This window comes from Dysidea avara, chromosome 7, assembly GCF_963678975.1.
Source record: "Dysidea avara chromosome 7, odDysAvar1.4, whole genome shotgun sequence".
NCBI lineage: Eukaryota > Metazoa > Porifera > Demospongiae > Dictyoceratida > Dysideidae > Dysidea > Dysidea avara.
In genome coordinates this window covers 886,793-900,472 of record NC_089278.1, presented here as the reverse complement: position 1 = coordinate 900,472, position 13,680 = coordinate 886,793, and the positions used below count along the sequence as shown (strand labels likewise).

At 38.3% G+C, this 13,680-nt stretch overlaps 2 protein-coding genes across 2 annotated transcripts; both read right to left on the bottom strand.

Annotated features, from left to right (window-relative positions):
- Positions 1 to 267: 267 nt before the first annotated feature.
- LOC136259862 (calcium uniporter protein, mitochondrial-like) lies at positions 268 to 7,481 on the bottom strand. The gene is made up of 8 exons (XM_066053418.1): positions 7,352 to 7,481; positions 6,091 to 6,139; positions 5,615 to 5,887; positions 5,474 to 5,565; positions 3,447 to 3,582; positions 3,028 to 3,164; positions 2,898 to 2,983; positions 268 to 420 (listed from the first exon to the last, which is right to left on the bottom strand). Exons 1-8 carry the CDS (start codon positions 7,427 to 7,429, stop codon positions 333 to 335), a joined length of 939 nt encoding a protein of 312 aa, XP_065909490.1. The 5' UTR covers positions 7,430 to 7,481; the 3' UTR covers positions 268 to 332.
- On the bottom strand, positions 7,448 to 13,674 carry LOC136259860 (chromatin assembly factor 1 subunit B-like). The gene is made up of 13 exons (XM_066053416.1): positions 13,520 to 13,674; positions 13,366 to 13,471; positions 10,935 to 10,961; positions 10,766 to 10,880; positions 10,508 to 10,611; positions 9,884 to 9,980; positions 9,170 to 9,248; positions 9,029 to 9,119; positions 8,721 to 8,793; positions 8,324 to 8,409; positions 8,162 to 8,192; positions 7,985 to 8,110; positions 7,448 to 7,929 (listed from the first exon to the last, which is right to left on the bottom strand). The coding sequence occupies exons 1-13, from the start codon at positions 13,628 to 13,630 to the stop codon at positions 7,488 to 7,490; spliced, it is 1,488 nt and encodes a 495-aa protein (XP_065909488.1). The 5' UTR covers positions 13,631 to 13,674; the 3' UTR covers positions 7,448 to 7,487.
- Between the last annotated feature and the right edge of the window lie 6 nt (positions 13,675 to 13,680).

Sequence of the window (13,680 nt, the reverse complement as noted above, 5' to 3'; positions counted from 1 at the left end):
ACACAAAGTGTAAAACCAGGTGCAAAACAAGTGAGAGTTAGCGTCTTTAGCTTATGAGTGTGTTATACTGTGTTAAACGGTAATTTACGATATAATTTTCATAACCTTTATTTCAAAATATTTCTAATTACAAAGTTGATTCCGCTTCAGATTCCCATAATTCCATGATTCCTTGATTGATTCCAGTGATTCCTGAGGTCTTCGACATGATTCCGAATCGTGGCGGACCCCTCGAACCGACCCAACCTATACGTAGCTAGGCGCGCATTAAATAAATTTGTTGCATAAATGACTATCACAAGCTACAAACAAATAGTACACATTTTACAGTGTCATTTTGGTAGGTTAAGATCCAGTGGGTCATGAAGTCTCCTCAGTTGTAGGTCAATGTTAGCAGCAGCATCCTTCAACTCATTGTACCTATATATATCATAAATAGCAATATTCTCTGATATTTTTAATTTAAAAATGAAGTAGGGATCAATGCAATAAAACAAGTGATGAATGATGGTATACAGCATAGCTCAGTGGGATTTGGCATTGAACAAAATGTTATAGCTAATGTGATAAAGTAGGGACTTTCCCACCGATCTCCAATGAGCTATGCTGTAATACACCATTCACTACTTTTTATTGCATAGATCCCTACTTCATTTTTAAATTAACAATCTTTCAAAATACTAGTAGCACAGTGTAACTTGTGACTGTTCTATTAGAATATCTCAAGTCAGCCAAGGCGTGTGCAGCTAGCTAGACCAATAAGGGGTGAGCCCATCTTGTTTAGTGGTAAGTAAACAAGTACACAAAAAAATCTGGAATTTTCAACTAGAGTAGGGACCATGCATAGCACATCGAGATAAAGTGTTATATCCTAAGGGATATAACACTTCTTATTGTTTTACTGTGATTTAATATCATGCACTACTCCAGCTTGTTTCACTACTTATGGTCCCTACCCTAGTCGAAAATTTCAATTTTTTGTGTACTTGTATGTTAACTTTTTTGAAAAATAAAATTATTATGACTGGTGAACTCACACATACCGCATCAAAAGAAAGAAATGGTGTATGCGCCCAGCTATCAACTATCATCTGAAAAGTAAAGTATCCATTACTCTGCTATGTTCAACCTGTTACACAGCATTATGAATCAAGAACTGTTCAAAAAGTACTTCTGCAATCAAAGTAGCCACTTTGAAAAATACAGACAATTTCCGTTACAGTACACACTACCGCCAAATTGACACCTTTTGCTGTCAGCAAAGATGAATGGAACACAAAGGAGGACACTGGTATGTCCATGAAGAATGCATTGTACATACTGCGGAATGCCAAAAGGCATGTGTCCAGCTGAAGCGACATCAACAGTGAAAAAGTCAAGCCTGTAGCCTTAGGTCTGAAAGCATCAGTCAGACAGTAGAAAATTCCATTTAATTTTTAAAAAATCATAGCAACTTGTTGAAAATGTTTTGGGTTGATCTGAAGGCTTGTTTGGGCTTAGTTTTTATTGTTTTTACACTTCTTATTGTTTTACTGTGATTAATATCATGCACTACTCCAACTTGTTTCAGTACTCTTTATGATGTGCTATGGTCCTACTCTAGTTGAAATCCAATATTTTGTGTACTTGTAATAGTAGCATTGGGACTGAAGCACTTCTGAAATCCAGCTCTGAAATAATTCTGTGGTGTCTAAATATGCTGCTGAAAGAAAGTGTTGATACGGAAAATTAACGCCTCGATATGGTTTCGTTGGATGAAGAAGAAGCTGATTGAAGATAAAAGATAAGACAAGGGGGCTTACACTTGTCAGAACCACAAAAGGCACATCCCACTGGTGAGTTTGTTATTGTGGCGTAAAATGATGGCTGTGCACTGCCTCATTTGGACTCTAGCCTTGCGACTGTGGTCAGTCAATCAGTTGGTCGGTCGGTCGGTCAGTCAGTCAGTCATTCAGGCAGTGAGACTAAAAGTTGAGTTTTGATGATTTTTAAAAATTCTATATCCGGCCACCTGTAAGTATTTTGTTATATTTAATGCTGTATTATATACTTTAAAGAACTTTGGAGTGAAAGATCAAAGTGAAGTCTATATTTGGCATACAAAACAGTTTACGTGACCATAGTGCTATATATGCAACCACAGTGCTATATCGAGGTAGTTATAGCACTGTGCGTGGGCTTGAGCCAATTAGTTACGCAGCACCTGACCCTAAAATTGAGATGATAAAGGACAATTAACTGGAGAAGAAAGCACCCTAGAGATGAAGGAAAAAGCACTCCAGAGCGTATCCATATCCAGAGTGAAGTCAATTGTGTCACTGAAGGCTTGCCTGGTGAGTCTCCAATAGTTTAGCGCATGTTTCACTCAAGCTCCAGCTTGAAACCTGGAAGTTCTTTAAATCAGTTAAAGTATTGCCTTGCTCATGCTATATGAAAAATATAGCACTCAAAGAGTGGTCTCGAGACGAAATATACCACTCCACTCGGCTTTGCCTCGTGCTATATTTGTCTCTCACCCACTCTTTTGTGCTATATTTTTCGTATAGCACTCGCGGCTTTAACTAATACATATGGACTGGTACTATTCCGTAAAGATGATTTTTGTCACGTAAGATGTCTCTACGATGATTTTCAAAGGCAGAATTTTGGGTGGCACGCGGAATGTTTTGGGGCAATCCCTAAACGGTACTACCCGTATTGTTTGATAGAGCAGTCACCTTGAATACAACATTCGCAGCACACACCATCAGTGTTGTGTAAACTAAGCTAGAAGTTGAGCTCAAGTAAATCACCCATACATTTCATACATAAGCTTAACATTACAAGGAGCGCCACTCAAGTAACACAGGGGGATCTTTCCTCCCTCAAATAACAACCACACAAGGAGTACTCCTAACCTGGTCAAATCTAATCCTTGTTTCCTTGCCAGTCTGTACAGGGTAAGAAGAAACTGCCTGTCCCTAGCATCAGGGTAGATGTATTCCTACAACACTCCACATTAAACTAGTACAAGTATAACTAGCTAACCTGTCTGGTGATGATGTAGTATGCATACATACCAAGTAATGTACCATATCCAATGAAGTAGGTCACTGGTTCAATAATATCCCAACTGTACTCACACCATGTCAGACGAGACAATACTCCAAATTGTAAGCACATGGCTAGAGAACAAGTCCATTATCAACATTGTGTCATTGTAATGGGAACAGTTTCTAAAATTCTGTTGCTGTATTCAGTATGTGATATATAAAAGAAATGAAACATTGTAATGGATTCAGCAGAAGTTACCAGTACACAAGTAATAACAGTAGCTAAAAGTTTATCTGGGACAAAGTTTTTGAATTTGGCATATTTTACTAAAACTATTCTACCAAACTTCCTCATCCATTTCAATGACTGTCATTTGATGGTATACACTACTAATGCATTATACATAACATTACCTCCAAGGCCAAGCCATACAAATCCATTATTATTGACCCTAGCACTTTGACTGATCTTTGACACTTGTTCCTCCAATGGTTGAAGTTCAGTTTGTACCTGTTGTAGTTGTGCCTTCAATTGCTGCTCCTTCACCAGCTAAATTGGACAATACAGGGTTATGGCAGGTCTAAGTGGGCATCTACTCCTTTTAAATTTTAGCTTAGTAGCACTCTAGCTAGCTCAGTAGCTACCACAATATACTTTTTTCGTTGTAAAATATTTTTTGCATTTTACACAAAAAAAAACTGTAAGATACTCTAATAGAGCAGCCATTCATTTTACATCAGGAAAAAATCTTGCACAAAAAATAGAGTAAAGAACAGTCACGTTAACTACTCTAATAGAGCAATCAAAGATACAGTTTAGGACAAGTATTGCTTATATGGATAGTCACAATTTAAACTAAAAGTAGGCTAAAATCAAGTCTCTGAGTTTTAAATCCTCATAAATTTTTTGGGGGGACATGCCCCTAAATCTCTTTGTTCTTTTTATTCCACCACACTAAACTCTATGCTAAGATGTTCTATAAATTACACTACAAGTATGAATAGGAAATGATCAAGACACTTGACAGTAATAACAACCAACAACAAACTTTAGGTATAAGTTAGTTATGTCTCTAGTTGACTAAATTGTTTTCCTAATTTTTGTATCCTAGTTTTCTACACTGCGTAAGGAAAGTCTCAGGTTATTATTAAGCGCCACATCAACCAGTGATGTAGTAACACTTGCTAATTTTGCATCAGTCATGCCTGGAACAATTTTGACATTTTCTTTGGGGATAGAGCTCCTTCATACCAAATTTGCCATACAGGTGCAAATTGCTGAGATGACTAACAGACAAACAACTAATGAAAAACAGCTTAAATTTTACAAATATAAACTATCAAGGTACAACTTATAAATTGACAATCAAGGAGTTGCAATGCAAAATACATTATCAAAATACTCTAACAGTAGTCTCAATGAGATGACATGTCAAAATACTCTAACAGCAGTCTCAATGAGATGACATGTCAAAATACTCTAACAGCAGTCTCAATGAGATGACATGTCAAAATACTCTAACAGCAGTCTCAATGAGATGACATGTCAAAATACTCTAACAGCAGTCTCAATGAGATGACATGTTAATGGTTGTAGCCATCATATGGGCAGCATGGCTTTACAAATCACACAAGGAATTTTGTTTTGTAAGTTTCATAACAAGATGTGCTAGTGCTAAAAAGTGGCCCGTTTCTGGATAACCTGGACTAGTGCGCAATTATTATGCAATCACGGGTAAGTGGTTGTTTATAGAATAAGCGAGTTAAATCATTGTTAAAGTTGAAATAGACACTACTACCCTCAACTGGATGAGGTATGGTGCATAAGAGTACATATACACTGAAAATGATAAAGAAATGAACTTTGAAATGGATCACAAACTATAAAGAATAGTTCTATGGAGTGCTATGCATTTTTGCAAACACATTTTGTTGTTTATTTGGGCTGAAGTTTAGACTTTGTCATATAACTTTGTTGTGATTAGCACTATGTAAACAAAAACAACACAGTTGAGTTCCTTATTCTATAGCGAGTATTTAGATGCGTATAGCTACTTAGTTCTGTGTACAGTAACGGTAATATCATATGCCATGATATGACAGTAGTTATCAGGAATTCAAAGGTCAATGGGTTAAATCTCAATTATATAGCTCTGCAGTTTCATGTAGAAAAGAAAAAAAGACAAGCCTCATAGTCGGCCATACATCAGCTTTCAAATTTGAACTGTAGCCATATTTAAGGTCACAGCTTGTCTGTCATCTAAGAGTAGTTCTTTCTGGTTCAACTATAACTAACTCAAAAGTTATGATGAAGAACCTAACAAAATATATTACAATGTTCACAACAAGTTTGTCCATAATGATCGTTGCAAAAAACCCTAGACAATAAGATGTCCAATACTCCATACACAATACAGTTACAATAGTTCAATAGTCCATACCTGGTATTTGTCCACATGAAGGGAAGAGTACAATTGATGAATTAAACTATAAGCGTCTGTTAAACTCTTTGTTCCCTCAAACACTTCTTTATCTAACATTGAAACAGATTTATTATAGCAAACTATTGGTTGTGTACTTACAATCCTTTGGAACAGAAACATGGTATTTTGTATCATTGATCAACAGGTCAAAGTCTTCAAGAAAGAGTTGATCAATGCGTGTTGACTTAGCAATCTTAGTGCCTCCCTTGGTGTACAAGGCAGCCCTCTCTACACCTCCATCTTCCTTTTTCATGTAATCAATAAAATCACCAACGCTGTCTGACAATGGCCGCAACATAAAATCACAATCTTCTCCCTTGGACGGTAGTGAAACTGTAATCACTGGGTTACCATTACGGAAGAACAGTGGAGCTAGAAAGTATTGGAAGCTAAACTATAACTGTATATATTACACAGTGGAACCACTCTAACAAGACTGGACACAATAGACAAATGAGTACAAAGATATTGGCCCAAAAGGTTTAACTCCATACAGATTCACTTGACACTCTCTCTCTTTATTGTAAACAATTCTGGTCCATATAAAGTGGTTCCAGTGTACTTCACTATCTTACAAATCCCAGTCTGTGATGACAGGAGTGGCTTCTGGCTCAGTGAAATAGACTACAAGATGACAAAACATTGTTTATTAGCATACAAAACATATTCAATTAATGTTAACGTTCATAGGTGTTGTTACTGGACCATGCGTACACAATAAAACAGGCAACACTTGCTACGGTGATTTCAGTAGTCTCATGTTAATCCATAAACTTTTCTTGTTAGCTTAAAGTTTTCTGTATAGTACAGACACAGGCAAGAACTTATGTAGCTCAAATCCTTGAAGCACTTGAGAATAAGTGTCCAAAGTACCTACCCCATGTCTGGTGTAGTTACAATGGTGGTATTAAAGATCTTACAATATTTACTGGTAGCCATGTCATAGTATTATTCAGTACAACATCCACTATTCAATTGACATTACACAATAGCTTCTATAGCTGGCAAAGATTGTCACCAACAAACTGAGTATACCCTTGTCAGTTATCACAACATAACTATTTCACATTACAGCTGTTCAATAAATACTAGTCAAAGCACCGTCACAAGTGCAATATGGAAAAAAAATAGCACAAGGGCATGGGCAAGAGCCTAATATACCACGAGGCAAAGCCAAGTGCTGTATTCAGCTCAAGACCACACCAGAGTACTCATATTGCACAAGTGTGGTGGTGCTGTAACTGGTTTAAAGTGCTTTCTGGTCGTCTTTGTTTGGAGCGTTCATTTTGTAGACTCAAAGCACATCGGTATTCAGCCATCAGACAATCAGTAAGTGTCTATATAGTACAAGTTTGGTCATAAAACAAACAGATAGCATCATTTTGGCTACTTCTGGCGATTTAAAATGTTATGCATGTGATCAACAGTGTTGAATTTTCCTTAACCCAAAACTAGATGTGGTATAGCATGATTGGCAAGTTCTCAAGTACACAATTCAAGTCAACGCGTTTTTAGTTAATTATTTTTCTACACACATACCCACACTTCTCATCAGATTGTTATGATCAATGACTGACAGTACCCTACTAGCTGCCCATCCCAGGGGTTCAAGCAAGACTTATCACAATCAAAGAAGTTATGTTACACACTAAATGCTGTTCAGCAATCATTGATTGGATGAAACTAAATACGGACCACATCTTCTGAAACACCCAACATACTGTACATTTTGTTTGAAGATTCCTCGGATATACGTGCGTATCCCGGATTTTAAGTAAACAAAAATTTTAATGTTACAGTTTTCCTGAAGCTTAGTACACAATTCCTTGCACTCACCCTTGATAATACACATCGCCCAATCCACTGGTTCCGTCGCAGTGTGTGCGATAACAACCTTGTTAGCGACATCTCCATTTAATACCCACCTTACGATTTCCGTTTTTGTTAGTAAATTGTTTGAAATAAAAATACATTAAAGAATTACAATATCCGGCGCAGTAACCGGAGTAGTGTAAGTGCTGCTAGTATCAGGTGTACTGGAGCTATTTACAATAACACTAGAGCTGTTTGTAGTAACATTAGTGCTATTACTAGCTGCACCAGCAGCAGGGGTGGTGGAGAGTGTTATCAGTTGTACCCTCCTAGGTCCCTTCTTATCAGAGCTACTGCCACTAACTGGAGTAGTTGTTGACGGTGGAATAATCTTCCTTTGTGGGGTAGTTTGGTCTATTATAGTGCTAACAGGAATTGGTTTAGCTGGTGGAGAGGTTTCCATGTTAACAGTCGCTGTTTTTCTTGTTCCAACAGGTATTTCATGGCTGGCTAGAGGCATTCCTATTTCACCATCATCAAATCCCAGTATAGTACAGTAGCCATCGCTTGATGAAGCCACTAATTTGTGACCATCTGAAGACCTACAGGTGAGGCACATGTGTTACCATCACTACAGCTAGTCAGCCATTTTCTCACCAAGTCAGATCAGTGATGGATGCATAGTGTATGTTACTGATGTACCCAAATGGACATGTTGACTGAGTGTCGTACAGTACAATGGAGTCTTGACTAGCCACTGCATATACCATACGATATGGCAAGCTGTAGGTGATACCAGTAATGTAACAACTATTGTGGCTTGTGTTCACTTACTCTATAAACTTTGCTGAGTTTTCAACACCATCTAATGAGGCATGTACACGTTTAATTGTTACAATGAAAAGGTACACCTACAGCCATACCAGTGCACACTTCAGTCAGTACTATGAGTGTGTGTAATGTTATGGCTGCAGGTGAAGCTACACAATCACTTACCATTAGCTGGTAACAGCTGGTACAACACAGGTGAGAATCTTACAACGACAGTCGGCATATCACCAGCAGGCAAGTATGCTACAGGTCTGTGATGATAAAACAACATCAGTGTTTAGCTGCTTCAGTATGGATTACAGATAGCTTGTGATTTACACAAATAAAAAATCACAATTATTGTGTAGATGTGAAATGCATTAAGCAAACACTCTGTATTAAGGACACAATAGAAAACACCTCCACATTAAGGACACAATAGAAAACACCTCCATAACAAAGACAAAGATGTTGGTGTGGCTCCAATTGTTTGTACCTGAGGAAGACATTTATTGTAGCAACAATTCTTGGTCTCAAAATGTCAGAGAGGTACCACAGTACACAGACACATTGTCAAACTCACTTGGAGAAATTATTTCGTGTGAAAATGTAGGTTGCATTGAGTGGCATTTTAGAAATGCCGTCCACCTTACCAGCTGTAAACAGGAAATGTGTATATGACAATCAGTCCCCATTGACAGGAAGTTTGTAATTCTTAAATGGCTTCTTGTCAAAAGCTAGTGGTCAGTTTACTGTCTCACACTTGGGAACAAAAGCAAAGCTTTCAGCTACCATTTAGCCAGTTACATTAATGCATGCAATGCATGTACTAGCTAGTATGGGCTATGTACACACACTCACACACACACACAGATGTACAGACACACATACTTGGAACAATCAATACTGATCCATCAGGGCTAAATGAGAGGCGACGGAAGAAAGTGGAGATTGTTTCATCATGAAAACTGATCCGTGCACACTACGGAGAAATCATACACTACTTTGTGTGTTGTTAAGTGTTGTACTTACACTATCACCAGTAGAGTGTGTTATCCTGTTAACTGTTGAGTGAAGTTGATAGTTAGTAGCTGTGTACACTCTCATCATTCTGTAACAATATTGAGCAACCAGTATCTGTGCATGTGCACCACACTGGGCCCTCATTTAACAGCAGTCTAATGGGAAGCAAAAGTCAACTGTCCATGTCTTACATACCAGGTGAGGTACTCTAGGTGCCCACACCTTCACCTGTGAGACATGGTACAGCCTGCTGCCTGTTAGTAGTCCTGCCCCAGGAGGATTAGTGTGTACCAACTAGCACATCTGTGTAGTCAGCAAGTGGCTCAGTGGTGGGCATGACCCTGTGCATGGCAGCCAAAGGCATAGCTTTTGCTCTCTCTGTGTGTGTGCGTGCGTGCGTGTCACCACCAAAGCTCATCATTCACTGTGGGGGAGTATTGTAGCAGCTCACCCACAGAAACCAGCCAAAAGCTTGTTAAGACTAGTGCATACAAGTTAATTAGCTAACATCTGTTTTGTATTTCAAGTTGTACCCTACCATTATTATCAGTTGTACTTATAGCGGTAACAGCTATGCAGTGAACTTGCTAAGGTGAGTCAATGAAGTCATGCTCACCCAAGTAACCCAGCTACCATCCTTATCAGCTACACTCTGTGTGTAATATTTATTTTGCATGCTACATACACACTACAGACAGGTTTTCCTGTTTCACTTTCACTTACTTGTCACTGCTGAGTGTTGCTAGGTAGCAACCAATAGGATCCCAGGCTACACCTTGCACATACAACTGGTGTTCACTTAACACAGCTAACTGGATTGCTAAACAACAAAATATCTATTATACTACATTTTTACTCAGAATGGATTGACTTGAGATGAATACAGTGAACCTGTCTATAACACATATATATTTTGAGACAAAGGATTTTTTCGCTTATTTCTGCTGCAACCAAGGAACCATATGGAACCAAAATCTCTGTGAAGATACTGTGTATTAAGAAAGGTTTCACTGTAATAGCATGTACTACATGCAAATGAATGCTGTTTAGATTTTCTGGGATGCTTGTGGGGATTGTTTTAAGTGGTTTTGCTCCCCCTGACCTTGGCTCCTGCTTTGATTTAATAATCAGATCAGTGGAATATTTAAACTATGAAATAACACACTTCTATTTTAGGGTATTCAAATTCCCATTGAAATTGGCTTTTACTATTGTGAAGCAAAACCAGTCCCCTGTAATAAGGATGTGGTTAGTCAATGGGGATAGTCCAGTTGATTTTAGTGGCTTGCTTTTCCTGGTCAGTACAGCTAGCACATTTCCTTGTCCTAAAATAGCCACAACACCCACCTTGTGCTATATCCCACACCACACCTGTGTGGTTGACTGATGCTGAGATCAGTTTGGTTGAGTCATGTGACCAGCAAAGATCATAGATGTCTTGTTGGTGACCTCTGTATCATGACAATATAATGAGTCAGTGTACATTGAGGTCTCTATAACCCAATACTCGTTGGTACCAAAAATTGCATCAGCTTAGTAAGGATGTTGGCTCATTGGTTCAGCAAACAGTGTCGGATTATAGAGACGTCAGATTAGAGTACCAACCTTAATATCTTAGTGATAGTCCAGGTCTCCTGGTTCACTGCTCCAGAACCACTACAAGTGAATGCATTACGACTGGCCCCTTCGTTACTAAGTTTCCACAGACAAATAACACAATCTACAGACATGCTAGTATTGTAGACAGGACCAAGTGTATTTATTGTCAACATACCATCTCCAGCAGAAGCCAACACAGAACCTGTCACAATACAAATAGGATTAGTTTTAACTACAAATACTTTTAACAAGAGTTAATAGGAACTGGTGTACATATTGCAGACAAGGCTGGACTATACATAAATTATTCCAAATAATTATCAAAGATTTCATCCAATTAACAAATTTCCTGCCCAACCTTGCCACCTATGATAATGACACAATCATTGCTTAATGGCCCAAAATAAAGTCTACATTACAAACATTTTTTAAAGAAAACTCCTAACACTACAAACGCCACTATATATAGCGAGTGCTAATGTATAATGGTACATCCAACCCAGGGATGACCAGGACTCCAGCACTGGTGATCACAGCAATCATAACTCGAGCTAGCTAGCACTGTTGATGACAACTGAACACTGTCGTGTTCATCAACAGTTAGCTACACCATTGATAATGACAGGTGGAGGAGAACTTAAAATTTTAACCCATAGTTAACCCTTAGCACCTCCTGAAATAATCACATTTTCGAACTTGAATTCACCAATGTGATTTTATTCAAAGTTATCCTCTATATGGTATATCAAGTTATGTCACCAAATAACTAGTGATGTGTGTTGCAACTATATCTATCAATCACGATAATTGCATCAAGATATGATAGTTATCATGATAGTAAATCCATGCATAATGTAGCACTAATTTTTCTGATTTTCTATGAATATGGGCAAGAGTATATAATGGGGAGGAAGAGTATCGAACTACGCTATACGCTGTGAAAAATGAGCCCGTAAAGTCCTATGGCATCGTTCAAACGACTCGGCGATTTGTGTTGATTGGTGACTAATTATAAGCGCAGTGTGCGCACTTTGTACATGTGACTACTGAGTGAAAGAACGGTGTACCAGAGAAAAGTATGGCACATTACGCAGAGGAGCTCGCCGTACAAAGAGAAAGACAGAAGCAGCTAACCTGGTAAACAAACATCAAGGTTTCATCATGGTCGAGCGAGGTCGATATTTCATCATGGTCGCCATCCCATGCCTCGCCTCGACAGTTCTACTAGTTAAAGTGACACGTCTAGATGGAATTTCAGCCATTGCGATTCCATACGGACCACCCGTTAAAACATTTAAGGTGTTAAATCTGAGCAATCAACAGCGGTCAGGTTTACAAGAAGAAACAAAGGTATGCGGGTTACTTTACGGGCTCGTTTTTCAGTCTATAGTGCAGTTCGACACTCTCCCTCCCCATTATATACTCTTGATATGGGTAAAGGCACATCCTGTATACCCGAATGCATATATGTCCTGCCAAATGCTTTAATTGTTCGAGTAATTCCGGTGAGGTAAGAATGTCTAATATTGGTGCTCACGATAATCACAAGCTATTATCATATCACGATAATGAACCACTGCATACAATTATCACACTATCGATATTATTGCACATCACTACTATAACCTTTGTGTGTGATCTAGCTCAGTATATGGACAGCACACTAGACCTTTAGGGGAAACTATATTCTCTAATTGATAAGTGCCACCTACAAGGAAATACAATCACAAGACTAGCTACATGCTATATTGGGTATAAAGGTCAAGTATTGAGTAAATTGGTCAGCATAAATTGTCGGTACATCAAAAATTGAAAACACTGTATGCTGCTTTATAGCTACTCTGTAGTGTGTCAAATATTTCCAGCAACAGAGTTAGACTATAAGCAGAGCAATATACAATGAAGCTTATAATCATTGGCTGTTGCCAAGTGTGATGCATCGCTTTACTGTGCCTTCAAATAATCAACAACTTTTTTTTCTTGTGTGCTAATTGATGTTAACCGACTTTTAAGGAGAAATGGTAATTCACTAAATGGTAATTCTCTACACGAGAAATCGTATCAGTACCACTGACGCGTCCCAACAAAATTTTGCAATTTTGCATTATTCAGAATATTCACTTATATTTTCTTGAGCTATGTTCGCTGTATTATTCTTAGTAAATACAATCAACTTTAGCATCTACAGTGACGCAATGAGTATAGTAGTTAGTTTTGCATGATGAAATTATCATCAGAAGTCAATTCAATTATGCAAAATCTGACATTATGTCCTACCCCCTCGAGATCTGACAGCTTAGAAGTTGGTTAGCATCTATCAACACACAACAAAAGTTGCAAATTTTCAGGAAAAAAAAACAACAAAAACCAACCAGATTTTTACCAAGGGAGGCACCTGTAATCTCTGATCAAAAAACCATCACTAGACTATATGTAGCTAGACCACAGGAATATAGCCCACGTTGCATTAATCAAACATCTGATCACGTGATGCAGTGTCGAACGTATGGTTCTGAAAATGTATGTTCAAGTGGGCTACAATAAGAGTAGTGGCTGTCATACACGTATACCATACGACATGTATATAGTTCTTAGTAGTAGCTTACCATCGGGTGAAAATCTCACTACATTGACGGAGCTAGTGTGTCGTGATAGTTCAGACATGAACAAAGGGAACAGTTTTCCGTTATCTTGTTCTTTGATCCTCCAGATCTGAGAGTTAGAACTAATTCTTCGCGTTACATTTATTAATGCACTAACCCGCACGAAGTTGTCAGCCCCACCAGATGCTAAACGACCACTGGAGTGAAAGTCAACACTAAGAATTGGTTGTTTCTCGTGCCATACAACCTCGGGCGTGAACACTTTCATCTTTCCCGGCAAAACCGCCAACGCTTGCGCATGCGCATTAATAAAAATAA